Source organism: Denticeps clupeoides, chromosome 11 (genome assembly GCF_900700375.1).
Source record: "Denticeps clupeoides chromosome 11, fDenClu1.1, whole genome shotgun sequence".
NCBI lineage: Eukaryota > Metazoa > Chordata > Actinopteri > Clupeiformes > Denticipitidae > Denticeps > Denticeps clupeoides.
This window is the reverse complement of record NC_041717.1, coordinates 21,111,251-21,139,116: the sequence shown is the minus strand read 5'-3', so window position 1 is coordinate 21,139,116 and position 27,866 is coordinate 21,111,251. Positions and strand designations below refer to the sequence as shown.

At 44.3% G+C, this 27,866-nt stretch overlaps 1 protein-coding gene across 3 annotated transcripts; it reads left to right on the top strand.

Annotated features, from left to right (window-relative positions):
* The first annotated feature begins 182 nt into the window (after positions 1 to 182).
* On the top strand, positions 183 to 27,665 carry LOC114799087 (E3 ubiquitin-protein ligase DTX1-like). Of its 3 annotated transcripts, none has more exons than XM_028995294.1 (10): positions 183 to 415; positions 1,312 to 1,956; positions 15,006 to 15,714; positions 18,698 to 18,759; positions 19,096 to 19,257; positions 20,910 to 20,971; positions 21,437 to 21,595; positions 21,925 to 22,086; positions 23,700 to 23,789; positions 23,872 to 27,665. In XM_028995294.1, the coding sequence occupies exons 2-10, from the start codon at positions 1,686 to 1,688 to the stop codon at positions 24,094 to 24,096; spliced, it is 1,902 nt and encodes a 633-aa protein (XP_028851127.1). In that variant the 5' UTR covers positions 183 to 415; positions 1,312 to 1,685; the 3' UTR covers positions 24,097 to 27,665. The 3 variants fall into 3 exon arrangements, with proteins under 3 accessions (XP_028851127.1, XP_028851128.1, XP_028851129.1); XM_028995295.1 differs by having other exon boundaries at positions 183 to 596; XM_028995296.1 differs by lacking the exon at positions 183 to 415 and adding an exon at positions 999 to 1,123.
* The last annotated feature ends 201 nt before the right edge of the window (positions 27,666 to 27,866 follow it).

Here is a 27,866-nt window from a genome sequence, read left to right as displayed (position 1 = left end):
TGCACGGTGTAAAATGGAATTTTTATATTTGATAGTGTGTATGACATGCTTGTGTCGTGGCTATCATGCGCCATTAGGATGATACAGGCGCCGTGATCTGCGGAGCCGCTGATGTTACGTCCCCGTCCGGACCACAGGTGTGCGACGCTCCGCAGCGGCCAGGCGGCGACGTGCGTGCCGGGGACGGATCGGGGCTTTTGGCGACGTGCATGCAGGCGGCAGCCGGCTGTGTTGCACCATCCGCAGCAGCAGCAGCAGCGGCATCAGCCCGGTTCGAAAAGGAGCTGGTCTGAGATCAGCGGCGCATCTGGTTCCTTTTTTTTACCCTCCGGCTGGCGGCTGGAGGAGGAGGAGGAGGAGGAGGAAGAAGGATGGAGCAACAGCGTCGCAGCCGGAGCAAACGGGGCTCCATCAGGTAACCGCGGCAGACGCGTTTTAATCCCCGCACCCCGGGATTTATTTATAAGGGGGTCCCGGCGCTCCAGACCTCCCCACCTCCACGTTTAAATCGCATCGTATCGCGGAGCATCGGAGGCTGAACGCGGAAAATGGCGTAGAGAGATGAGGATTATAGCAGCAGAGAACACGTCCTGGTGGTAAATATTAATATATTGGTATTGACATTAGTGATCTTAGGGCTGTGACGATTTCTGTGGGATGCATGCATGGGTGGACGTTCTGCAGGAACCACCGGCTTTGCTTTGTCTCTACTCTGGACTAGAACCTAGTCAGAGAGAGAGAGAGAGAGAGCGAGAGAGATGATTATCAATGTGTACACACACACACACACACACACACACACACACACAGACTCGCTCCGGAGTAAAAAGTGAACAGCTGTGCTTTCTCCACTCTCCCCGGGTTCCAGGTCCCATCAGATCCAGAACCGGGGCTTAAACCCTAGTCTACCAGAGAGAGATAGAGAGAGAGAGAGAGAGAGAGAGAGGCACAGGGTGCGTTGACCTCATTACATGGACTACAGAATCTTCTGGTCATCCATTCCCGACCATCTCTCTCTCTTTCTCTCTTGCTCTCCACTCTCTTCGGGTTCCAGGTCCCATCAGATCCAGAGCCGGGGATTAAAGCCCAGTCTACTAGAGCGAGAGAGAGGGAGAGAGAGAGGGTGCGTTGACCTCATTACATGGACTACAGAATCTTCTGGTTGGGGGTCATCCATTCCCGACCATCTCTCTCTCTTTCTCTCGGATTTCGCCGCCCTCCCCGGGTTCTTCAGGGAATAGAATTAGATCATTTTTTTGACAACACTGCAGTTCATCTGTTAAATCTGTGTTTCTGACTCTCTCCTGACAGCCTGAAGCCCCGCCAAGATTCTTCATCAGTGCCACGATCATCATCATCATCTTCATTTACACCATCGTCCTCCTCCACAGAAGATCAGAACCCCAGCAAATCCGATTTCTACTGTTCCGGAACGACAGGAGCTTAGGAGTCAGCAGTTACCGCTTCCAGTCCTCACACACACACACACACACACACACACATGTTGTCTAATAAGGCAGAAGAAGAAGAGTTCACTTTCTGATGATGGATTATCGATTTGGGATCTGAAACACTGGAATACGACCCACAGGAAGTGAGTGGTCCTGCTCCACCCTGAAGGAGGTTCCCTCTCGACTGCCCGCATTCGCCCTGAAGGACCGGGCGCGGTGTCGGGAGGCGGAGGCATGGCTCGGCCCGGCTCGGGGATGCTGGTGTCAGCCGGAGGAGGAACGGGGACCTCGGGGTACCAGTCTCAGAGCGTGGCGCGCGTGGTGGTCTGGGAGTGGCTGAACGAGCACGGTCGCTGGCGGCCGTACAGCGCCACGGTGTGCCACCACATCGAGAACGTCCTCAAGGGCGACCCGCGCGGGACCGTCGTCCTCGGCCAGGTGGAACCGCAGCTGGTGCCGTACATCATCGACCTGCAGTCCATGCACCAGTTCCGCCAGGACACGGGTAAGACTGGCACCAGAGGTCACACACACTCACGCAGAACGATGACCAAGGCCGGGGTCACTAACGGGGTCAAAGGTTGAAATAATTTCTGGGGCCAAAGCAGAAATCAGCACCACAGACAGCTCCTCTTCTCAGCATTACATTTACATGTTGTTCATGCCGTAGAATGGCAGTAAATACGTGGCATTGCACACTTTCTTGTGACGCGAGGCGATTCTTCACTAAATTGGGGTTCATTCACTCGTTTTGACCTAAAATAGTGTAAGTGTGAACGTTTCTGTTGGTATGTGTGTGTACCTCCACCCTGTGTGTATGTGGGATTTCCAGTTACAAGTCACGGGCCCGAGCATAATTCAGATATCTGTGTGTTGCACTATTTACTGAAGGAATGGAAACAGTGTGTGTATGTGTGTGTGTGTGTGTGTGTGTGTGTGTGTGTACTGTGTAACGGAACAGTAATAAGTTACTGAGTAATACAGTAGTTTGCCACAGTGGAATGTGTGTGTGAGTGTGTGTGTGTGTGTGTGTGTGTGTGTGTGTGTGTGTGTGTGTGTGTGTGAAGTGTGGGGTCACCAGGGGTTTTTAGTTTGAAGATGACTGATCGTTTCTCAGACATGAAGCCCACAATCCCACGGACAGAATGAGCCATGCCGACATGCTGTGACTCTTCACTTTTGAACTTTTGGAACAGTCCTTCAGAATCTCCAAAGAACAGATGGCAAAAATTTCATCAGAGCCGAGCAGAAGGATTCGTTAAAATGCATTCGGTTTCACGCAAAATTAATCAATTTTTACACACAAACAGATAAAATAAACTAGAACGTTGGACTAGAACTACACCCTACACAAACTACACCCAAACTGACATACAACTTGTAAAGTAATGAGATGGAATTCCATGGAGCCATGCCGTATCCATTTTAAATACATGGCGTATGGCATTCTTGTGACGTGTGTACATGTGTGATATTTTTTCATTTTGATTCTGAGAGTGCCTCTGAAATTAGTTTGAGCACCTTCAACAGGTTCTGAAACCGAGCAGAGAGGAGAAAATAAAGATGCATTTTCTGACAAAAATGAAAGATCGGGTCTCAGGTCGCAAAGCTGCATTTTAATACAATGTTATTCATGATAACAAACATGCTCATAATTGAAAGAGCATTCAAGGGTATTTCAGACAAAACGCAAAAAAACTGGCGAAACCCATAAGGGTTAGTTCTGGTACATGCTTGGTATATGCATGGTATTTTATAATACCCACATCCACAACAAGATTAACTCTACATCTACAACTTCATCTCAGATCTTTCATTTTTTATTTAATAGCCATTTGTTCCATATAGGATTTTTTACCGGTAAACTTGACCTTTGGTCCCCTCAAAGACCTAAAAACAGAACATGCTGATGACTGGCCAAATGGCATATAGCTGGAAGCATCTTTCATTTTGTCCTTGGTGCAAGCTGGAATCATCTGATTGGTTGAGCTACGATGACCACAAATCATAGCACTGAGGAAAGGACACTCACTCAGACACTAATACACACACACACACACACACACACACACACACACACACACTTGTGAGCCGATCTCCATTCCAAATTCCACATCCTCATCTCAGCTGTGTTTAGGATTCTGTTGAACCCTCAAGCTTATGCTCTAACACATGTTAGAGATTGACACACTCACACACACACACACACACACTTTGGTATATGTATTTCGTAAGATCTAGCTGCTGAAAGTGAAGATTTTAGAACATCTGGCATCTCCCACGGCATTCGTTTCATCAGCATTTTTCACAAGTTGTTTATGTTAGAAAACTTTCTGCATCTGCTGCCATGGCCGCATGTTCTTCAAACGAACACATGTGCAGGCTGAGAAAGCCAGCATTTTCAGTTTAGATCTGTGAAAGGGGAGGGGTGCTGTTGAACATTTTTTGCATGAATTAACAAATTCGAAATTTGTATTTTTTGGAATTTATTAAAAAAAAAAAAATTATAAATTCAATTATAATTGAATAATAATTGTGTTATTATTCTTGGCTTTTACTTCAAGCAAAGTTTCTCTAGTTATTCATCTTGTGATACATTACATGAAGTTTTGGGTCACTGAAAATATAGGCAACAATGTGCTGGCGGTAAATGCTATAAACTCATGTTTAATCTCATGAAGGCACCATGCAAACTGAGAAAATGTTGAGATTCATTAATAAAGGAATTAATCCAGCCAGAATGCAAATGTTAAGTATCTAATACATTACATTAAGAGGTGAGAAGGACCAAAACACAAACATTTTCCCTATCAACATCTAATTTAAATATGAAAATGTCAATGTTCTATAATCTTCACCAAGATGTTCAAATTCCGATCCACGGAGGTGCCACTGAGGTGCCACTGAGCAAAGCACTGTCCCCACACACGGCTCCCCGGCCGCCTGTCATGGCCGCCCACTGCTCACTTAGGCTGATGGTTAAATGCAGAGGACAAATTTCACTGTGTGCACCGTGCTGTGCTGCTGTGTATCACAAGTGACAATCACTTTACTTCACATGGTTTCCAACTTCACACTTGTTGTACCTAATTCTGGATAAGACAACAGTACTTCTTCTGGACAGATATTTAGCAACATTCATTTAAGTCTTGACAATTACGAGCCTTATGGGAACCAATGAGCCCATATCCAGAGGCAACTTACAATCAATAGTTACAGGGACAGTCTCCCTGGAGACACTCAGGTTTAACTGTCTTGCTCAGGAACACAATGGTAGTAAGTGGGGTTTGAACCTGGAACCTTCTGGTCTTCTAGTTTATTTCTTGCTATTTTTTTCCGATTTCTCAGTAAGATGCCAGTGATAACAGGAGTAATGCGAACAGATGTCACAGATGTGTTGCGGGGAAGTGTCTTCCCCTAAATGTCCTCACAAGACAGAAAGACAACATTTGCTTTTTGCACAAAAGATGAAAGAATCTCTGTTCTGTTTATAAAAACAAAACAGTTCAAATGAACCTAAAGTTAATGACTGTATACATTGTTCTAGGACCAAACAAAGATGGAACATTGTGTGTGTGTCTCAGGCATACTAAGTGTAACAACAGTGTTTTTTGAATACCAAATTGTTCTTCTGTATATCTGTAATAAGCTAGTACAGTAATACATTTATTCAATAAGTCATTATAATAATTATTTACTGTAAAACGATTATATTAAGTGCATTGCACCCAATAAGAAACATGTAGGACCATCATCGACACAAATCGGCACATTCAGCTTTTATTGTTGCAAAATTGGTTGGATTAGGTTGTTTGAAAAATGCAAATTTCTGTGCAAAATGTTTCTGACTTCAATACGTGAAATCCACTTTTATGAATCCCGTATTCAGATTTGTTTCCACCCCTAGTATATGTGTGACTTTGTGCTTGAAATTTAACAGGATTTGAAATGCCTTACAGTTACACTGCTAATGTTCATGTGCTGTGTTGTGTTGTGTTGTGTTGTGTTGTGGTTGGACTCTCGCTTTTGCAGATGGCCATGGGGTGTCTGTGACTTCCATCTGTGTGTGTGTGAAGCTTGCACATGGTGATTTGAATATTTTGGGGTATTTATGTGAAATTGAAATTGAAATCAGTAGGGTGAGAAGAGGGTGGGTGCCCTCTTTTATACATCTGGCACTGCCAAGTTGCCGCCATTTACATGCAGTCTGCTTGCAGAATCGGATCTGAAGTGACAGAGTGTGTATGTGCGTTTGTGGCTTTTGGTGTGGGGTGTTAATTAGGTGTGTGTGTGTGTGTGAGTGTGTGTGTGTGTGTAATGTTTGATTTTTTTTTTCCAACAGTAGATTGTAATTAAACCAATGACAGTTCTCCCTCACAGTCCTAAGATAAATTTGCATTGCAGTTGCTGTGTGTGTGTGTGTGTGGGCAGAAATGCTGGCTACCAGCCAGTGTTGATCGATCTGTTCTCCTCCCACAGGAGTGTTTGTAGCTCCTGCAGCACTGCTTTGATCTGAAACCATCACTCTCTCCACCTTCTACGGTTACACACACATTAATACAGGCGATTCCAGACCAGTTTATGCCGTAACACTGTTAGGGTTGAAACAGTAGAACCCAGCCTGCGGGACATACATGTAATGAGGTGCTTAGGACGTAATTTAACGTTGTCTGTCCTGTTTGACGTAAGCGCTCCAGCATTGCTGACGGCCATGAGCAGAAAACTGAAAATCGAACTGCTCCGTTCCCCTGGAACCCCCATTTTACCCCTGGGCATCTTGCTTCCACACCTTACAGGCCTTCAAATGGCAGGGGAATCACATAAGTACGATGTTACAGTGGGGAGGTGGTGGCCTAGTGGGTAAGGAAGTGGACTCCCGAACCATCATCATCACCCAATCATGAATCCCTAACCGGCAAGGTGCCACGGAGCAAAGCACCGTCACCTTCCATGGCTGCCAACTGCTCACTAAGAGTGATGGTTAAAAGCAGAGGACACATTTCGTTGAGTCACTGTGTGCTGTGCTGAGTTTCACAATCACTTCACTTTCACTTTCCATGGACATTCAAATTCGCAAAATGTCTCGTCTTTTTTTGTTAAAGTGCTGTAGCTCAAGCTGAACTGAATAAATAAAGAAACTGCCATTCATTCTTAGCTCACTTTCAAAAACCAGGAACAGAAAAACAGAACAGAGATGTAAGCGTCATGGTGACTGGACATGGGGAGGAAGGAGGACGCATAACGTCACGCAACAGGGGATTTATAACATGGAACAGACGACAGAGGAAACCGCACCAAACAAGGACCAGGCGGCGAGCAGAAACGAACAGGGCAGCTTTACACAGGCACACAAGTGAAAAACAATCGGGACATAACACAGGACAAACACGGTCTGAACCAAGTAGTATCTCCTTCTGGACGGGATCCTGACAGCAACTTTCCCAGCTACACAGCATTTACTCAACATGTGTAATGGCAGTGGGAAGGCTTAAATACACTGGGACAGGGTTAACGAGACAGGACAGAACGAGGAAGCCCATATATGGACTTCCTGGGGGCGGGGTCATGAAGGAACCTGGCTGAAGCAATTCAATAATAGCCTGTTGGTCCAAAGTAGGACTGTATGTTATAGAAAAGGACATAGAACTGCAAATAAAGCCTGGAAAAATGACAAATTGTTAATAATGATTCATTTGTAAGCAGTTTTATGAATCTTCTTGCCTTGAACGGGTTTCCCGTAGTTGGGTGTGAACTAGATAGCTAGCATACTTATGTGGCTGAAAAATCTGGAAAGAATGAGAGCAGGGCGTATCTATATACATCATTCGTTCTCATTTAAATCGAGGTATTTATACTTGAGCCGATTTTAATCTGAACTGGGATTGATTATGGGAGCGAGGAGGCTGCTGCTTTATTTAGCGCTCTTAGACACATGTTCTTCTCTTTCTTTTGCCTCCTCTTTCAATTCAAAATCAAAAGATACCTTTATTAACACAACTGCAAAAAAGGGTTTAGAGGTACTCATTTACAAACCAAGTAACAATTAACTTCAAACAGAAATCCATAAATTATTTGTGGCTTATATTGGATTTACAATTGCAAAGACTCCAACATTAAATACAAATAAATACAAATAAATAAAAACAAGATCAAAATCACGTTTACACACAAATTAGGGAATTGGTTGGCATAAGTTGGTCTTTTTGAATAATGGAGCCAGCACCAGAAATTCAATTATCAGAGCATTATATTATTCAATTATACAATAAATTAATTAACAAACACTTTTATTAATATATGAATATTTACTTATGTTAAAATATACTTAACAGTGAATTCATTATACGATATTTAGGCATAATATTTGTCATTAATTGAACTTAGCGCAACACTGCCTGCATTTTTGTTACAGTATGTATAGGGGTCTGCACCCTGTGGAGTTGCAGTAGTGTTTCTAAGACCACAGTCTGGTTTTAAGATACATCCAGAATTTAAACGTTCGATTGACGTTGGATTTTGAATGGTTAATGTCTATTTACCCAATTGTGCAATCATTCTGCACAAAAGCTCCTTTTTGGATGCTCAGATATCTACAATGACTACAGCCCAGATGCCACTTGTGTACAGTGCAGTGGACGGAATGGCCATTAGACCTGGGATTTTCTCTGTGTTGCATGCGGATGCAACATGTGCATACATGCAGTGGTGGCCTAGCGGTTAAGGAAGCGGCTCCCGTAATCAGAAGGTTGCCAAGGTGCCACTGAAGTGCCACTGAACAAAGCACCCACTGAACAAAGTGCCCACACACTTGTCATGGCTGTCATGGTGACTGTCATGGCTGCCCACTGCTCACCAAGGGTGATGGTTAAAAGCAGAGGACAAATTTTGTTGTGTCACCGTGTGCTGTGCTGCAGTGTATCACAATGACAATCACTTCACTTTCACTTCAGATGTGCTCTAGTCCGAGGTGAGTAATCTTGTCCAGATGCTCCCTGACAGGCCGTTCCCAGGCGGTGGAGGAGCAGTGCGCCCTCACATGACTCCAGCTTCCTCTGGGCTCATTAGGAACGACAGGCGAACATATGCAGCAAGAGTGAGGTCAGTCCCACGCCGGCAGCTCAAGGTGAATTTTTCTCCCCTCGCCAGCGTGCAGTGCCACACGGCGGCGTGAAGAACAAGCCGTATCGAAGTTCAAATTCAAATTTTATTTGTCACATACACAGTCATAAAAAATTGTGCAAGGATTCTGGGGGATTGAGTCCCGAAGTGATTGAAAGTGCAAGTGCTGGAGATGCCTTTACCAGGCGCACTTAATCTACTTATTCTTGAACAGCATCAGATGGCCTCAGGGCATGAATTTGTCAGTGTGAGAATGTGTGTGTGAGAATGTGTGTGTGTGTGTGTGTGTGTGTGTGAGAAAAGCGTAGGTGTCTCAAACTGAGTGGTTTCTTTGGTCATGACATTGTTGGGGGTTTCCACTCTCAGGATTTATTTTTTATAATAAATGATGTGAACCCTTGACTTTTTCTGCATAAATGAGTGCACGGCCTGTGTGCGTGTGTGTGCGTGTGTGTGTAAGTGGGTGTCGGAATCAGACTGTATACGTTGCTGCAGTGTTCTATAAGCACACCACAGGACTCAGAGGACTCGTCAGCGCTTAATCTTCCGAGGTCACGCATGCAGCATTTGTACACTGCCGGACACCGAACGAACCCTGTGACACTCTGAGTGTGTGTGTGTGTGTGTGTGTGTGCACAGAAGGGCTTCTTGTGAAGTGGAAGTGATGTCTTGTGACACTCACACTGCGCCGGAAAGATCTGGCCATGAATGTGTTTGGCAGCCTGTACAAAGGCCGTTCACGATACACTCGCGGCGTGTGTGTGTGTGTGTGTGTGTGCGTCCCCAAACTTAAATCTAACTGAGTCCCCTCAAGGACAGGAACATCAAACTGAGGACATTTTTTTCTCACAAGGAACAAACGTGAAGATGCTTGCATGGTAGAGCATGTTATACCCCTTATACCCCCATTGGTTACCTGTGTTATACCCCTTATACCCCCATTGGTTACCTGTGTTATACCCCTTACACCCCTTTTCCATGAAAAACAATAATCTCTGACTAATTAAGGGGAGCTGCTACTTCTGAAAGATGCATACAGAACCTTCTAAAGAAGTGGTAGACAATGTTATCTTGAAGACCAAAAGGAAATGTTACCGGAGCGTTTGGTTTATGTCTCTCAAGGACAATAACGGGGGGCAATAGGGGATGTCCACTGCTTGCTGGGCAGACACAAGATGGCACCAACCACACTGAGCTCCGGTTATAATGGGATAGAAGGATGTTGAGATGAGGCTTCTGCTGGTGCTGCTGGTGCATGGTGATGGTCCAGAGCAACTTAACGTTTCATTTTTTTAATTCTTTCTTTTTTTTTTTTGCAGCTGAAGTGCAAGCTTAGCATAAGTGTGCACTATCAGGGCAGCTCTCTAGAGCAAAGAACACACACACACACACACTCACTCTGGCTGTTGTTTCAGCTTCGTATCGTGTGTGTGTGTGAGAGAGAGAGAAGATAAAGGATGACACATTTTCGGGAGGCTGACACACTGCTAGCCTGGCGTTTTACGGAGACCGAGGATGACAGTGATGAATATGATGAGTGGGAAGCCGCGGCACTTGCTTTCCCGGGCTGCGCTCTTGTACGAGTAATTACGGCTCTCGGTGTGTTCTCGGGCGAAGGACGCGGCTTCGCCCGGAGTCCAGGAAGTCCAGGAAGCCTCAGAGGACATGCTGAATCCTCATGATATGTGTGTGTTCTTCACGAGCCCTGTGGGGACATGAACATGTAAAGAGAGGCTCAGTTGGGACTTCGTACATACTTAACGTCCCTCCGGTTTCTTTTCAAGCTGGGGTGCACAATGCATGTGCATGCAACATTTTACTGAGGAAAAAACATCTGAGCGATCGTGTGTGTGTGTGTCAGGGGGTGAATGTCCTACAGTGCAGACTCACACAGTCGTACATCACTCAGTGAGCGTGTGTTGCCGTGGAGACAGCAGAGCGTTGATGGAGTTCAGCAGGGGTGAGGAGAGAAAGAGAAGAGACAAAACACCTGTATGCAACACGCACATAAATCCAATGCACTCACACATAGATGCCATACCGTGCATGCACAAGCGTAAAAATCCGACTCAGAGGAAAGAGAATGTGCTCTGGTGACCTCAGTCTGACGTCCTTGATGTGCTCGGCTGCCATATGGAGTGTAGCTCAGGTTGGGTGAGGATCCAATGTTGGTTACATAAAGCAACGGAAGGCAGGGGGGTTAACAGCATGTGACATTTGAGACATGGAAAATCAACTTGCTTCGTTTCCACTCGCTTCCTCAGAGAGAGAATGGGATCACGCCTAATTCTTATTAAAATTTTTTTTTATTTATTGGCTTATTGATGTATTCATTTGTACATTAGAATACACGCTCATCTTCATATGTAATGGCCTTGGTAATCAGACTTTCAGAAATCTCCAGCGTTAAGTTGTGAAAGCTCAGAAGACTAGTTTGTAATGCTCATTGTCATATTTTATGAGCACATATTATTTTCATGACCATTTACGTTGGTAGATTCTCACTTAAAAACTATGAATGAACACATGTGGAGTTGTGTACTTAACAAAAAAAGGTGAAAAGTGAAAACATGTTTTATATTCTAGTTTCTTTGCTCTGATTACTGCTTTGAACACTCTTGGCATTCTCTCGATGAGCTTCAAGAGGTCGTCACCTGAAATGCTTTTCCATGCTCTTGAAGGAGTTCCCAGAGGTGTTTAGCACTTGTTGGTCCAGCTCACCCCAAACCATCTGGACTGGGTTCAGGTCCGGTGACTGTGGAGGTCAGGTCTCCACTTTTTGCTAAGTACAGAACTCCACATGTGTTCATTCATAGTTTTGATGCCTTCAGTGAGAATCTACCAACGTAAATGGTCATGAAAACACTTTGAATGAGAAGGTCTGTCCAAAATATGGCCGGTACTGTAGATCTGAGCTAGATCTGTGGGCTTTAATCAGAGCAACCAAACATCCACGTCGACGTGACATCATCCACGCATGCACAGTGCCAGCAGTTAACATCCCTATCTCCAGCTGGCCTTCGTCCCCTCGCTCACACCACCACATTTTTGGATGTTTAGTAGGATGTTTGACCGCCTTCAGTTGTGGAGCAAGTCATTTGATGCTGTACTAGTAGCTCATCCCCTTTTAGAAGCTTTTTCATAAAGGCGTCATTTAAATATACATGCTGGATTTCAGGAATTATTCCGTGTCTTTGCTCTGTCGGCCCTGCCTCATGAGAGTTGCATGGCTGTTTAGTGTTTGGTAGTTGTTTGACGGTCCTTGTGCGTTTTTTCTTTGTTCGTCTACCCACTTTGTGAACAGTTTGCGGTGAAATTGCACCTCCTGCATCACACCGCCACCGTGACAATCTTACAAAGAAACTGCAAACTTTGCCACCATCTGCTAAGAGCTAAAACAAAAGAGCGATTATCTGGCGAGAACAGTGACAGTTTCAGTTCGCGTAGTCGGTCACACTGGTCTAAATAAACAGCGAGAGGTTTGCGAGCCACGTCATGAAATCTAGACGGCAATATGACAAGAATAACTGTAAAGAACGCTCCGGGTTCTCCAGTTTCCTCTCACTGTCCGTAGGCACGTACACTAGGTGCACGGGCTCCGATTTGCTCCTAGGTGTGAGCAAAAATATATTGTTAAAATGATCTATGTCTTTTTTTTGAACTAGCCTATAAAACAATGATATTCTAGTTGAATTTTTTCATATATTCATGTGCATTGTACTGATTAAAAATAACCGTGTGTCATCCATGCTAATTGCTTATTGATGTCATATAACCCGTCTTCATTAGATCAGAGGACAGGCGTGAATGGCAGCGGTTGTTTTACAAGAGGTGTGAGGTCTCTGTGTTTGCATGACACCTCCGCCCCCCTTGGGTGTTGTTATAATGCCTTACAGGCATGAACAGGCCCTTTGTGTACAGTTGTGTACAGTGTGGGCGTGTGAAACATCTCGGTTCAATCCTCAATTTAATTGAAATTTCTTTGGAGTCCGGACTAAAAATGTGAAGTGGAAAGGATCTGTCTTGATCAGGCTTGAATAGAGTGTAAGAGGGGTGTGATCTGGAGCTTCGTGAATTAAAAATGAGGGAACGTGAAGTGAAGCAGTTTCACCTGTTGCACTGTTGCCGTAACGCCGGTAATTCAGTGCTGTGTTTTAAAGTGCTGCTTCCGCTTCGAAAGGGCGCGAGGGTGTTGCAAGCCGGAGGCCTTCTCCATTAGCGCTCATGAATAATACACGGCCCTAATGCAGCGTAAATACGGCAACACGGGCAACTGGCACCGCCGATCAAACAAAGCGTTTGATCGCGTTGCACACAAACATACAAAGGCTTGTGTTCACTTGTCCTCGCCGTCTTTACGCCCACGTCCTGTGATTAAAGCTCCGGTTTGTTCGTTTTGTGGGCTGTGGCCAGACCTGTCCAGATCCTGGCCTCCTCTCTGGCCCGTATTTTTTATTCTCATTGTCGGGCTCTCAGTCCCTCTCACTGGCATTTCAAGGTCACTTCGGTTCTGCTGATGTAGTTTGGGCTCCAGGGAACTGGGGTACTTGGCTGTGTGTGTGTAAGTGTGTGTGTGTGTGTGTGTGTGTGTGTATACGTATGTTAGCTGATAAATGAAAAGTGCTAGAAAATTCCCACTTGAACACTTGTAAGTGTGTTTTAATGTGCACCGTGGTACTGTGCCGTTAGAGGAATAACTGAGTAAGCACAGGGTTTATGAGGTAATTAATCCCTTAATCGTTCAGTGTGTTTCTTGTATGATGCTCAGCCCTAAATATTTCTAAATATATACTCTCTCTCTCTCTCTCTATATATATATATATATAGGACATTTGATCTATTCTTATATAATATATAATATAGCTATTCTTATAGAATATAATAAATATTATATTCTTGTCAAATATGTACAGATATGGCAAACAATGTGTTGATTTAAGACGGGGGAGTCTTCCTTATTTACTGAAAGGATGGTTGTGAGTATGCAGAATTAGCTGCCTGGTGACCTCAGATTCTTCCTCGTTGGACCTTCATCGGGTCGTGCCTTGCGCCTCCAGGTTGCACACCGTGTCACGTGCATAGCAGTTGAGATCATTATCTGTGACCTGCCCACCCCACATGTCCTCCACAACTGGGAACGTGTCAAAAGATCACGTACATCCAACTTTTTACCTCCCTGGGCCATAAACATGCTCAGTGACATGTAGCACAACCAGGACACCTGACAGAGCAAGCAGTTTGTGTATGTGCGTGTGATAGTTGTATCGTAATTTTGTCGTTTCGTTTTTTGTAATCAAGACGTCTTGACATTTCAGAAGCTCTTGCAGGCCCCCTGCCCCCTGTATAGCGGCCGCCGTAATCAGAAGGTTGCCGGTTCGAATCCCAATCTGCCAAGGTGCCACTGAGCAAAGCACCGTCCCCACAGACTGCTCTCCGGGCGCCTGTCATGGCTGCCCACTGCTCACTCAGGGTGCTGGTTAAATGCAGAGGACAAATTTCACTGTCTGCACCGTGTGCTGTGCTGCTTTGTATCACATGTGACAATCACTTCACTTTTTTTTTTTTTTTTTTGGTGGTCTGGAAGGTCCCAAGCGGCCGTTTAGTTCACTTATGCCTTGGGCCAGCTCTGGGCGCAAAGCACTCCCGCACGCTTTATCCATCTAATCTAATGTAATCTAATTTAATTAAATTTAATGTAACCACTTAAGCTCTAGGGTGCTGGGAGGTGTGGCTCGCCTCAACAGGCAGACCCGAAATAAACCGCGAGCTGCTGCGCAACTCTCAGGTCGGTGCGTACAATCTGGGTCTTCATGCGTATCTATGCTAAAAATGTGAAGTTGGAAAGAATCCGTCTCCATCCAGCTGATGTGCCCCCCACCAACCTTTAGCAGTCTTTCGAGTGCCCTGTTGCGCCCACTGGGGGCATGGGGGCCGCCAAGCAGCTGACAGTTTTGTCCTTTCAGACTAAATTATGGATAATAAAAGGTTGTAAAATTGTAAAACAATTTGTTATTAAGACCAAAACTGCACACGGTATGTCTCAGTGGGCTTTGATGGGCCTTGACTGCTGACGTCACAAACTTAGGAAAACTGCACTTGGTACATGAAAGTGAAAGTGAAGTGATTGTCACATGTGATACACAGCACACGGTGCACACAGTGAAATTTGTCCTCTGCTTTTAACCATCACCCTTGGTGAGCTGTGGGCAGCCATGACAGGCGCTCGGGGAGCAGCGTGTGGGGACGGTGCTTTGCTCAGTGGCACCTCAGTGGTACCATGGTGGATCGGCAACCTTCTGATTACGGGGCCGCTTCCTTAACCGCTAGGTCACCACTGCCCATGATCACATGCAGGGATGGTATTAAATAAACGTCCATGAATAAATCTATAAAAGCGAGCGTGTAAAATGGTGGTTTCCTCTGTCTGTCCTTCAGGTACCATGCGTCCGGTTCAGAGGAAGTTCTACGAGCCGTCGTCGGCGCCGGGTAAGGGCGTGGTGTGGGAGTGGGAGAACGACTCAGGATCATGGACGCCGTATGACATGGAGCTGTGCGTGAGCATTCAACACGCCTACGAGAAGCAGCACCCCTGGCTGGACCTGTCGTCGCTGGGCTTCGCCTACCTGGTGGACTTCACCAGCATGTCCCAAACCAACCGGCAGAGCCAGCGGCGCCGACGCCTGCGCCGACGCATGGACCTGGCCTACCCCCTCATAGCCGGCGCCATCCCGAAATCCCAGTCCTGGCCAGTGGGTGGGGGTCGTGGGGGTGGACCGGGGGGCGGGCCCTGCTCGTGTGCACAATGCGTGCTGGTGAACAGTACAAGGGCCGCCTCCAACGCCATCCTGGCCTCCCAGCGGCGCAACGCCGCCGCGGGGACGGTGAGACAGAGCAACACTTTTGCTGGGACGTCGCTGTGGTCGGGAACGGGGACCATCGGCGGCAGCAATGCAGGCAACAACGTCGCAGCCGGGGGAGGCGGAGGGAAAGGAGAGAACGCGGGGGGGACAAACTTCAACTGCTCACAGGCGCTGGTGTCGCACTCGCACTCCCACGCGGCCACCGTCAACGGCCAGAACAACCTCAACCGACCCGGGACACAGCGCATCGCCGTCACCAGCAACCGAGGAGCCATCCCACCAGGGTAAGACAAAGAGAGAAGGATGCAGAATAGTGTTCATTGGCCAAGTACGTTAACACACACAAGGAATTTCTTTATGGCCATCTGTGTCTTATCAAGCAACACATTTTCAATTCAATTTCAGTTCAGTTCAACCCAAAAAAAACATAATTTTATGGATAAATACGTGTGCACCCCCTTAAAACGAATCTTTGTTGATGCAGCATCTGACTGAATTACAGCATTCAGTCTGCTTTGGTAGGGGTCTGTCAGAACGGCACATCATGACTTGCAACCCTTCTCTTGTGCATGGCCCTCTTCAGGGCACCTAACAGATTTTATATCGCCGTCTGTCTTCTATCTGTCCTCTTGCTGGGCCATTCCAAAGCATTTTCTTCTGACTACGTCCCAAAACCTTGCAATTTTAGCACTTCGCTGCTGAGTAAAAATGCAGGATCCATTTAGACTTCACCTGTTTGAAATTTAATATTTGTCTCTTGCGATGTGAATTTGCCAGTTCCTTTTTTATCAACACAAATAAAACACCAACATGAATATTATTTATTACTGACAGGAAACTGCAATTGAGAGTAGATTTAATATTTTTATATTAAAACTACAGAAGTTTTGTCTCAGTCTCTAATAATGAGCCTCTAGTCTAAATGCATGCCAAATTTAACATGGACTACATTTTTTTTTCCAGTTGTACATGTATTTTTCCAGAATTATGTATTCTGTTACATCCCAACACTGGGTATCATAGATGTGTGTGTGTGTGTGTGTTTGTGTGTTTTGCTCACATTTTGCCTTGATCCATTATTCATTACTCCCCTGTGTACCCGAGCCTTGCTGGCAAATAGGTTTCCACAGAAACAGAAACACAGCTTAACAGACACACACACACACACACACTCCGAGCTCTCAATCGCAGCAGTGCAAGTCCCACCGTACTGAACCAAAAACTGAGGAAATGGAAGCGTGACAATCAGAGAGAAAAGACTGAGCACGAAAGTGAGCAGTGGAGATTTGCATTTTCCCAGACGAGTGGTTACACACACTCGATAAGGGCGGTTAACACACACACCCACACCCGTACACACACACACACACAGGCACGTATGCATGCACTAAATTCAACACGCGCCCAATCGACAGGAAGGCTGTGAAACCTCAATCTGCTGCTCTCATGACTTCCAGTTCAGATTGAGGTTTGCACACACACACACAAACACACACACACACACACACACACACACACACACAAGACAGACATATATGTGGAGCTTGACCATGCCACAGACACACTCAGGGCCCTCAGCAGCATCTACTCAGTAGAAGAAATAGTTCAGTGCCGAGCAGCAGATCCCATCATCCCCCGGGACCTGCAGCTTCTTACCCTTCTGTCCGGGTTGCTGCTCAACGACACATCTAATAACGGATTCGAAATTTCATCTAAACATTTCCGCATATGCACACATTCTCACCAACTGAGCTCGTTCCCCTGGGCATCAGTGCAGAGTCATAAACTGAAAAGACACTGATAAATACAGAAATGTTTTATTCTCACTGGAACAAGTTCTCTTTTATGCTTTTTTTTATTGCAATTTGTTTCAAACACCCCAAATATTTTGGTGGGAAGGATTGTTGGTCTTTTTTTTGTGCTTTTTAATGACTGTTTTTGATACTGTGTACAGGTGTTTATATTGGAGAAGTAGTGACATCTTGTGGCCAGATAGTGCCAATGTTATAATTCGATTTTTGTCTTTCAGTGGTTGTGATTGGCACAGAGCCGGTAACACAACTACATAGCGAACCGACGTTCACTTACATCAATGCAGATGGACGTTTAGATGATTTATTTACTTGTCACAACTGAATGCAGCACCGTATTGTGTTAACATGGTTATAGTAAGAAGGCTGCTGATGTTCCTAAATCCCTGTTGCATCCGGCCCATCCTGACATCGTGGCTTCTAACTCCTCTGTGGCATCTATCTGCTGTGTAGAGTGACATCACAAGCTGCATTTCCTGTTGCACGGTTCCCCTTTCTCTTCCTGTTCATTCTCTCTGCGCGTTTCATCTGCGGGACGCTGTTTGTTCTCCACAGTTTCTGTGAAAAAAGGAATTAGTGGAAGGACAATAGAGCTGATGGAGGAAGAAGAAGAGGTGATTAGGTAAGAGGAGAAATGGAAGGGCGAAGGTCAAAACACATTGAATAGAATGAAGAAAGAAAGAAAGAAAAGAATGGTGGGGAAGGGATACAGGGGGAGGTGAAGGGCGTGGAGAAGGTGAGATGGGCCAGAGGGGAAGAACGGGCTCTCTGTTTGAAGATCATGACGATGGAAGCGTTTCAGGGTGCCGCTGCAATGCCAGCAGTGGCCAGAAGAGGCGCTGCACACATCACACGTCCATTGTCCACCTTGTTGTCTCCTTTTGTCTGGTTCTCTTGCTGTCTGATGCTAACATCTCATTGGGAGTCAGGTTCTTTATCAGACCTTCATCAGACCGCTGATGCATTGTGGGTCCGCCCTTCAGATTTATGTTGCAATGATGCGTCTTTGCGTTGATGCATGAAACGATATGGAATTTTTAGACTGATTTTTGCATTTCTGTGCATTTGTGGGTTTGTCTTGAGCATCAGCGTGCTTGATATTTGTGTGTGTGTGTGTGTGTGTGTGTCTGCTCGGTCAGCATGTTGGAGTTTGGACTCTGCATTGCTTTGTCTTTGTGAGGAGAAGTTCACTGACGTCTCTGCCTCATTAGGCTTCTAACGACAGAGAAAGAAGGAGGCCACGGTGACTGCTTCAGGGACGAGGCTGTGTGTGTGTGTGTGTGTGTGTGCGCGTACATGTTAAAGAGTGTGTTTGGATTTGTGTGTGTGTGTGTGTGTGTGTGTGTGTGTGTATTTGTTTGTTTTTCTCTGGAAAAAAACCCAGCAATTAATTTTTTCTCAAATGATGTACTGTGTGTGTCTGTCTGCATCAAACATAATAATTTTCTTTCCTCAGAGTCCCTGCACTCCCGGTGAAGAACCTCACAGGCTCTGGACCAGTTCATCCTGCAATAGCTGGTGTGTTCTCTCTCTCTCTCTCTCTCTCTCTCTCTCGTACAACACACACATTTGCATTTGCAGCATTTACCAGACACTCTTATCCAGAGCGCCTTACAATCAGTAGTGACAGGGACAGTCCCCCTTGCTCAGGGACACAGTTGTAGTAAGTGACCTTCACAAAACCCTCTACATCTTATATAGCTCCTCCAAAAGCCCCTTAATGATTGGCAAGTAAAGATTTGTCTCAATGAGGACAATCAAAATGTCAAAATGTTGTCATGTTTTCTTGTCACCAGAACACACACACACACACACACACACTGTTACCGGTGATCTCTCCCCTCTCTCTGCTAGGCATGACCGGCATTCTGATGTGCGCAGCAGGGCTGCCGGTGTGTCTGACCCGAGCCCCGAAACCCATCCTCCACCCACCGCCCATCAACAAGAGCGACATGAAGCCCGTTCCTGGAGTCAACGGCATCCGACGCAAGACCAAGAAAAAACACCTGCGGAAAGGTGTGTGTGTATGCATGCATGCACTTATACTGTAAGTAGGTGCACGGGTCCGACATTACCCCGCCCACTGGCCTGTTGAACTGCTGCTGATATCAGTTTATTTGCCGTGAGACGAAGTGACCTCTCTAACTGACAGAGAACCAGTGTTGCCAGATGCAGCTGAAGGTTTCCAACGGAATGAATGGAAACAAAAATGCAAAAAAACACGCAATACCATCCATTTTTTCCTTCAGGGCATCAGTTACTATGCTGCTTAAACATAATTGCAAATGGACCACTCAATGGATTAATCACAATTAATTGTTTGCAAAGTGTCTGAGTGGCTTGTTTTTAAAAAGTTTGAGCTTGTATCTACAGAGAAAGGCACAACTGGGCTTCTAACAATTCCATTAACTGTCAGCTAAACTCACCCTTCCAACCAGTGTAGTCCCCTGTATAGTATCTCTACCTTCCCTCAGTTAAGAGGTCAGACACAATCTCTTTTTATTCGTGGTTTTTTACTGGTGGAATATTATACTTGCTCACGAAATGGGGCGGAAATCACTCAATCTGGCAACACAGCACATACGCTTCTCGGTTTGAAGAAGCCAGATGGTTCTCACTCCAATGGAAGTTGCATCACTCCAGTTCTGCTTGTCCGTGTGGATGCCGCCCACTCTTCACCCTGAATACATCAGAGTGGGACCCTAGATCACATATTGCTGCACCATGTGTGTGCATGTGCTTCTTTGGTAGAAATATGTACAAATGTGCATAACCATATGGACAAATATGGACAGCTTTTTCTCATAGACATGAATAAATTTGTGCATTTCTTCACAATCTTTTACCAACACATTATTATTATGTCCCACCATCCATTCTCATGCATTTTCATGCTGACTCCATATAAGTCTAGATCTGTCATTATTGTTAGTGTACATTATTTCACAGATTAGTAATAGGTATAATATTTGATTATATTATTTGGCTCTGGGACTATGTAAATTGAAATAGCATTTTTGGATTTGACCTTCTTACAAAAGTTTAATGGTACTCAGAATGGGGTTCAGAAGAACTATCATCAAAAATGCACCAGATATATGCTGGTTATCTAAATAAAAAAAAGTGCTTTTCCAGTGGAACAACAAAAGTGATCGTCGGGACTGTGCAGTTTTTAATAGAAAATGGGGCACATGGGCCCTCATGAAGAGACAGAACATGAATATACAATACACGGGTAAAATGACAGATGAGGGAATGAGGACGGGAAAGACGAAGCAAACAACAAACTCCTTTCAGGAGAACAAATATCTGGCAACGCAGCATTGACGATTGCGCATGTTTAAGATTGTTTGATTATAGCTTATATAAAACCACCCAATCGGTTCCTCGCCCCTTAACAGGAGGATCTAACAGCAGGAAGTCTGGAAGTGTGAGAGAAGCTCCCCAGTTCGTTGTCAATGTTAAAGTTGGGCAAAATGCAGGGGTGTAAAGTAGAACAGTCACAGTGGAACCGTGCAGGCCTTGAAGTATCGCAGACATTCCTATTTATAAATGGACGGCACAGTTAACAGTCTAACTGCGGCGCTCCGACGCCTACTCCGGCGAGAGGGGAGCCGGGCTGGAGCGTTTGGACGGGTCGGGGTGTTGACCTCTGGCCTTCGTTTCAGGTAAAAGCCCGGAGGATGTCGTGCGCAGATACACAGAGAAGATCAAAGTAGCTCCTGATGAGGTGAGGCCCAACAAAATGTACCCCGCTCCCGCAAATATTCAGAAACCAGTCATTCTAAGAGCACAAGAACACACACACTCTGAGTCATTTCTTACATAATATTAGCATATAATTTAACACAATGCTTCCATAATGCATGCAAAATCAATACCATTTTATACCTAAAGCTCTTGCCAATAATAATGCCCTCAGCAGTAACATAATGTGGGGTATTTGTACCTAATAAAACGACCAGAGATCCTTTTACATTCAAGACATCGTCTGGACTCTTGAAATGTTACAAATTAATGTAGAACTAGGTATGCATATGAAATATTGAAAAAGTATTTGTGAACCAGTCTGGCTTCAGACGGGACACCGTTCATTGCTGAATTATGATCGCTGCAGTTTGGAGAGTAAAATGCATCAGTTACGATCTGTTCTATTGAAGGAGGTCAGCAACACGTTTTTTCCCTTTTAAACCAGGACTGCACCATATGCATGGAGAGGCTGGTGACGTCGTCGGGGTACGAGGGCGTCCTCAGCCACAAGGGCATCAAGCCGGAGATGGTGGGAAGACTGGGCAAGTGCAAGCACATGTACCATCTGCTGTGCCTGGTCGCCATGTACAACAACGGCAACAAGGTGAGAGCCGCCACACCCGCCGCAGTGACCCGTGAAAGCTGCATCCTCGTCTGAATAATCTGGGTAAATGTGCTTAGTTTATTCTGGCCAGTTGAAATTGGATTTCTTTTGGGATCAACGTTTGTAGCCCACATCCTGTGCAAAAATAACCAAAAAAAAAAAATTTAGATTTTATGATTTTTCTTGATCAAGAACATGGGTGCTGTGTCAAGCCCCGCTGGGATGCCGCTATTCAACACATATATATGCGTATAATGTTTTTTCACTTCATTACTGATTACAGTAAAACGCTGAGTTTATTTCGTGCTCCGCGGCTCCTCTCCCTCAAGGACGGCAGTCTGCAGTGCCCCACCTGTAAGGCCATCTACGGCGAGAAGACGGGCACCCAGCCCCCGGGGAAGATGGAGTACCACGTCATTCCTCACTGCCTGCCAGGCTACACAGACGTGAAGACCATACGAATCGTCTACGACATCCCAGCTGGCATTCAGGTGTGTGTGTGTGTGTGTGTGAGTGCTGATGTAAGAGTAACACCCTCTCTGAGTGAGAAAGGTACAGTGCAGAACCAAGAGATAACATTCTGTGCTTTCCTGCGTAGTGTGAAATGAGCGCATCTTTCTCACATTCACACACACACACACACACACAAGCCGGTGTGTGTGTGTGTGTGTGTGTGTGTGTGTGTGTGTGTGCGTGTAATAAAGAGGACGAACAGCGAAAGCGGGTCAGTAGCAAGAGAGGCAGGAAACCCCCACACATCCTCTTCCTGCACAACCACACGCATATCGCAAAAAAAAGTACTGCTGCAATGTGTGTGCGTGCGCGTGAACGAGGGCAGCGGTCTCCGTACCGGAGAAGTCTCACGCCAAATATATCATGCTTTTTAAAATGTGTTCAGTCGTATATGTTGGACGAAAGCCAAGCAAATCTCTCATTAAATGTCACATTAACTGGAACCATCATACAGAAACATGTACAGAATATGTACAAATGTGCATAACCACATGTGACAAATATGGACAAAGCTTTTTCTCATAGACTTGAATAAATTTGTGCATTTCTTCATGATCTTTTACCAACACAACAGTATTATGTCCCACCATCCATTTATTTTGGACAAAAGCCAAGCAAATCTCTCATTAAATGTCACATTAACTGGAACCATCATACAGAAACATGTACAGAATATGTACAAATGTGCATAACCATATGTGACAAATATGGACAAAGCTTTTTCTCATAGACTTGAATAAATTTGTGCATTTCTTCATGATCTTTTACCAACACAACAGTATTATGTCCCCCCATCCATTTATGTTGGACAAAAGCCAAGCAAATCTCTCATTAAATGTCACATTAACTGGAACCATCATACAGAAACATGTACAGAATATGTACAAATGTGCATAACCATATGTGACAAATATGGACAAAGCTTTTTCTCATAGACTTGAATAAATTTGTGCATTTCTTCATGATCTTTTACCAACACAACAGTATTATGTCCCCCCATCCATTTATGTTGGACAAAAGCCAAGCAAATCTCTCATTAAATGTCACATTAACTGGAACCATCATACAGGAACAGCTACATCATACTTGCTATAAATATTTAGCTTTTTTTTTTGTAGTTTCCTAATTTTTTTTTTTTTGCCAAATGTAAAAAGTGGCAGTTTGACAGTTTTTTTTTTTGCTCGCTAGTTTACTGAAGAATAAAAAGAACATGTTGCCAAGAAGAAAGAAGCCGTTTTAATCTCAGACCGACAGTCTGTTCAGTGATAAATGTTCTGCTGTTTTAATTAATCTCATAGTAGACGGATAAGAAAAGGGGAAAAAAAAAACGATTCGCTCATGACCAGTGAATACAGTGAATGTCTTAGAACTCCCATATTATACACAGTGCAGCTTCAAATAGACTTTTGTGACTATTTTTGATATATTTCTTTTTAAATAAAAGATTGTCCATCATGTATCATAACCTCCATGGGTCTAAAGAAATGAATTTTTTTTTTTTTTGTTTTACTTTCCTGCCTCTTACGTCCATATTGTTCTGAGTGTGCGTTGCTACCATGGCCATCAGAAATCTGTGTGTATTTGGTTCCAGACCACAGAGCACCCCAACCCAGGCAAGAAGTTCAGTGCGAGGGGATTCCCACGCCACTGCTACCTCCCCGACAATGAGAAAGGACGGAAGGTGCTGAAAAAAAACCCAGAAACTTTCTTCAGATCTGGAGGGATGTTTGTCTTCACAATCTCCTTCTTTCTCTCTCTCTCAGGTGCTGAAGCTGCTCATCACGGCGTGGGACCGGCGTCTCATCTTCACCATCGGAACCTCCAGCACCACGGGCGAGTCGGACACGGTGGTGTGGAACGAGATCCACCACAAGACCGAGTTCGGCTCTAACCTGACCGGCCACGGCTACCCCGACCCCAACTACCTGGACAACGTCCTGACAGAGCTGGGCGTGCAGGGCATCGGCGAAGACAACCTCAAAGACTGAGGAGACACACACACTCACATGGACACACACTCGGCTCCCGGTGACCCCTAGGGTGACCTCTGTCAGCAGGGAACGACAGACCAACAAAGCAATGAAATCAATGAGTGAAATGACCGACCTTATCCAACTGCTGGAGTGGTCAGAACAGACTTTTATATTGACTGACACTTCCTCAGCTGCTTCTGTTTCCTGGTGGTCATCGCTACGTGATCCTATGATCTCCTGATGATCCTTTGTCAAGGGATGAGCAGCTATAGGGAGATCCAGACTCCTAAAACGCCTTAGACTCCTTTAAACTCCTGCTCTCTGTAGGTTTCAGGGTGTGGTGTGATCAGAGGGTGTGGAGGACAGTTGGAGGTTGGAGGCCAGTCCTGTTGTAGATGCTGTAGGGCACGATGACATGGAGCCAGCCTTGGATGAAGCCTTGGAGGCTTGAGCTCTCTGCAATTTTTTATTGATTTTTTTAAAAACCCAGAGAAACACTCGAAAGAAGTGATCATTGGTGGTTGTGCTAAATCTTTCCAGAGAGATAGTGTGACCTGCCCAGTGAAATAGTACCTGTTGGTCCTGCATGGAAGCCAGTGTGCTGAGGAGATAAGTGGAGGTGAATTTTTTGCTCGTTCTTGCTTGTTCTTGGTCGCGAGATTCTCTCCTGCATTTCGTCTGAGCTGCCTGGGTTCGGGCTGAGTGTACAGCAAACATATACCAACGATGTCAAGACAAAATCAGAATTATTACTATTAGTTTGATCTTTGTTATTATTATTTTGACATTTTATTGAAAAGTATTATGTTTGAAATTTGTACGCAATTAAAAGTTGACCAAGATGTTGATTCCACCAAAAGACTCCAGTAGGAGGTAGGGCAGGCTAACAGTGGAGGAGATTTCTTTTCACAAACGTCAGATAAACGTAGCAATAATATAAGAAGAAGTCCATCATTGTTTCTACACCAACACGCCTTCTTCAACACGATGAGCTGCTGATTAGATGATCAGACTAACAAAGTCTCACCAAAGAAGGAAACGTTTCAGAACCACTATGGGGGACCTATTATTATAGTATTATTTAATAGTTTTGCGTGCAGCTTTGCCGTATTTTGCAATTTTTTGACAGTTAGAATTTTGCTCATTAGTTCAGTGAATAATACAAACATTTTATTGACAAAGAAGTGAAAAAGATCTTTTTTAATCTCAAACAGATGTTTAAATCTATTGACATTTTGATCTTTTTTTTTAGGCTGGTTGTAAACATGCAAGGTGAACAACAGCGTCAGATTTTTTTCTAAAAAACATGAACATATTAGAAAAGCACATATTATTACTCTAAATTGAATGTCAACTGTTTTTTCTTTTTGTGATATTAAAGTGATTATCTTAATTATAGATAAATTGACAACTTAATGTGCCCATCAATAATTGGTATATTGGTATTTTATTACATAATGCATAACTGTATAAAGACACACACACTTACAAACTCAAGTTTAGAAGTTTAGAAAAAAATGACAAACTTCAAACCAGAGTGTCCACTGGAAGTTTGTTGACAGTTGACATGCTTTCACCTTTTTATTTGTCCATACGAAGTGTCTTATGCCTATTTGTCACTGTTTGATTGCTCATTTATTTACTTATATAGCTCGGTTGTGGGAAACATAGAGGAATCTGTAGGATCTCCGATCTCGGACCTCTATATATTAAGTGTATATTAAGAACGTAGGTATATTAAGAACGTAATGTAAAACCTAGAGACAAATCAGAAACCCAGGTGAGCTTAAACATACAAAACAGAGGACAGACACTAGGATCTAGGCAGACAGCAGAGGGCAGCAGAGCATAATGTCAGAGGAGTTGTTTGGACAGTCCCTTGATGGACTGAAGATGGAAGGATAAATCCCAAGGTTAAAGTCATCTGTTCGGTTGGTCTCATTATCCTGCCTCAGGAGGCACTGGCGATATCCATCATGGACCAGTAGGACTGTGTGTGTGTGTGTGTGTGTGTGTTTGTGCATGTTGGAGTAGATAGTAAGACCTCCGTCCCTCCCTCTGTTTTCCCGTCTCGCAGGAGCGGACACTCCTCCGTTCGCTCTTTCTGTGGGTTTGCAGGAGGGATTCTTCAAGAATGCTGTTCGAATTTTCTTATCTAATCACGGTCTTCCTGAGCTCCAGCTTTCTTCTACCCGTCTTTCTGTCTGAGGAAGTCGTCTTGAAACGTTACTTGCTACAGTATCTGCTGTTTTTTACATAAAGTGTGTCTTGTTTGTTGATTCAGTATAATATCTATACAAATATATATAGAAACAAATATATATACATTGATCTGCGATCGAACTTGATTTGAATGAAAACTTGTAAGCTTCATTTATTTTTTTAATATCTCACTACGAGATCACTTGCACCAGTACACGGCAGCACACACCCACCTATGCACATGTCTACATGAGAACATTTTAAATACATCTGGCAAATAATAATCATTCTAAATAAAAAGTACAATGCCAGCAAATGTCAGGGAACGTTGATATATGTATATCATGTTATGATGTCTTATTATATTACCAGAGTAGTCTTAGTGACGGCTTCTCCGTCTCTGCGTACAGATGCTTGCGTGGTTTATTTCTGACCGTGGAACGGGCCCTGCCGCTGGGTGGGGTCAACAGACAGCCCTGCAGGATATTTATGGTAAATCATTTCTCATGTGATGAGGGAGATGGACGCAGCAGATGGAAATGCATCCGGCGAATGTCCTTGGCTGTCAAGGTTTATAATGTGACGTGGCCTAAAGGACACTTGTACAAACGATTTGATGGTGTACCTTGGCCTGTCGTTTCAATGCGTGAATAAGTTGTAACAATCAGGGATATTCTGATCTTTCCAATCTCTGTTCTTTATTTTATCAGGCCTGAATATAACACGACTAGAAGAAAAAACACGATAGGAGTGTTGTTATACATTCGGGTCAGTAATTTGATTTGTATGCATATCTTTAACACGGCGCCAAAAAACTACATTTTAGGCAGTTTTGGTGTGCAGAGACGAAGTATTCCTTTAAGTGCATGTTAGCTGTATTTAAGTGTGCCTCTCCAGTGGTATTTAAGCAAGATGAGAAACATATTCATAAAATGCTGATGAAGTTTCTCCCGCCCCACAAAGCAAAAATTTGTCATGTTTTTTTTTTTTTTTAATCCGAGTGCTGTTGCTGTTGATGAGGACGATGGCTCTAAATTATTTGCATCCTCTGCAGGTCATTTTATTGTTTTTTTTGTTTTTTTTCCACCCTTCCGGTGTTATGCAGAGGTCCAGGAGGGGATCCTCTCCATTTTTTCTTCTTCACATCCTCGTCAGTGATGGTTCCAGCTCATGACGCCACATGGCGCTGCATTTGTCTTTTTAGCTTTCACGCTTGAGGTGACCAATGAAATAAACCCAATAACAACAGCAGGCTACAAATTTGAAATATTGTTTGATGAAACAATAAAAGGGCTTCTTAATTATTATATCTGTCTTAAATGTTATGACCTTGTTGCATGTTTGTGTGTTTTCTGTGAAATAAATGTACCCTTTTAACCATGGGGGATGCTTTGTTTGACCTCTGAGAGTTATGGTTATTTATTGTGAGTTTGTTTTGTCGAGATCAGTGAACATTTTGTGTGAATCCGAGTAAGACATTTGCTGAAAGAGAATTGATTATTTTCCATTGTCCAGCGTAGTTCACTGTACTCACTGCTTTATATGCCAGAGGTTCTCTATGACTGTGTGTGTGTGTGTATGTG

What these genes read in the sequence shown, in the direction of transcription:
- LOC114799087 (XM_028995294.1), top strand. Translation starts at nt 1,686, where the DNA reads ATGGCTCGGCCCGGCTCGGGGATGCTGGTGTCAGCCGGAGGAGGAACG. An exon ending in AGTTCATCCTGCAATAGCTG is followed by an intron (nt 18,760 to 19,095) that starts GTGTGTTCTCTC and finishes TCTCTCTGCTAG; the next exon opens with GCATGACCGGCATTCTGATG. An exon ending in TGTACAACAACGGCAACAAG is followed by an intron (nt 21,596 to 21,924) that starts GTGAGAGCCGCC and finishes CTCTCCCTCAAG; the next exon opens with GACGGCAGTCTGCAGTGCCC.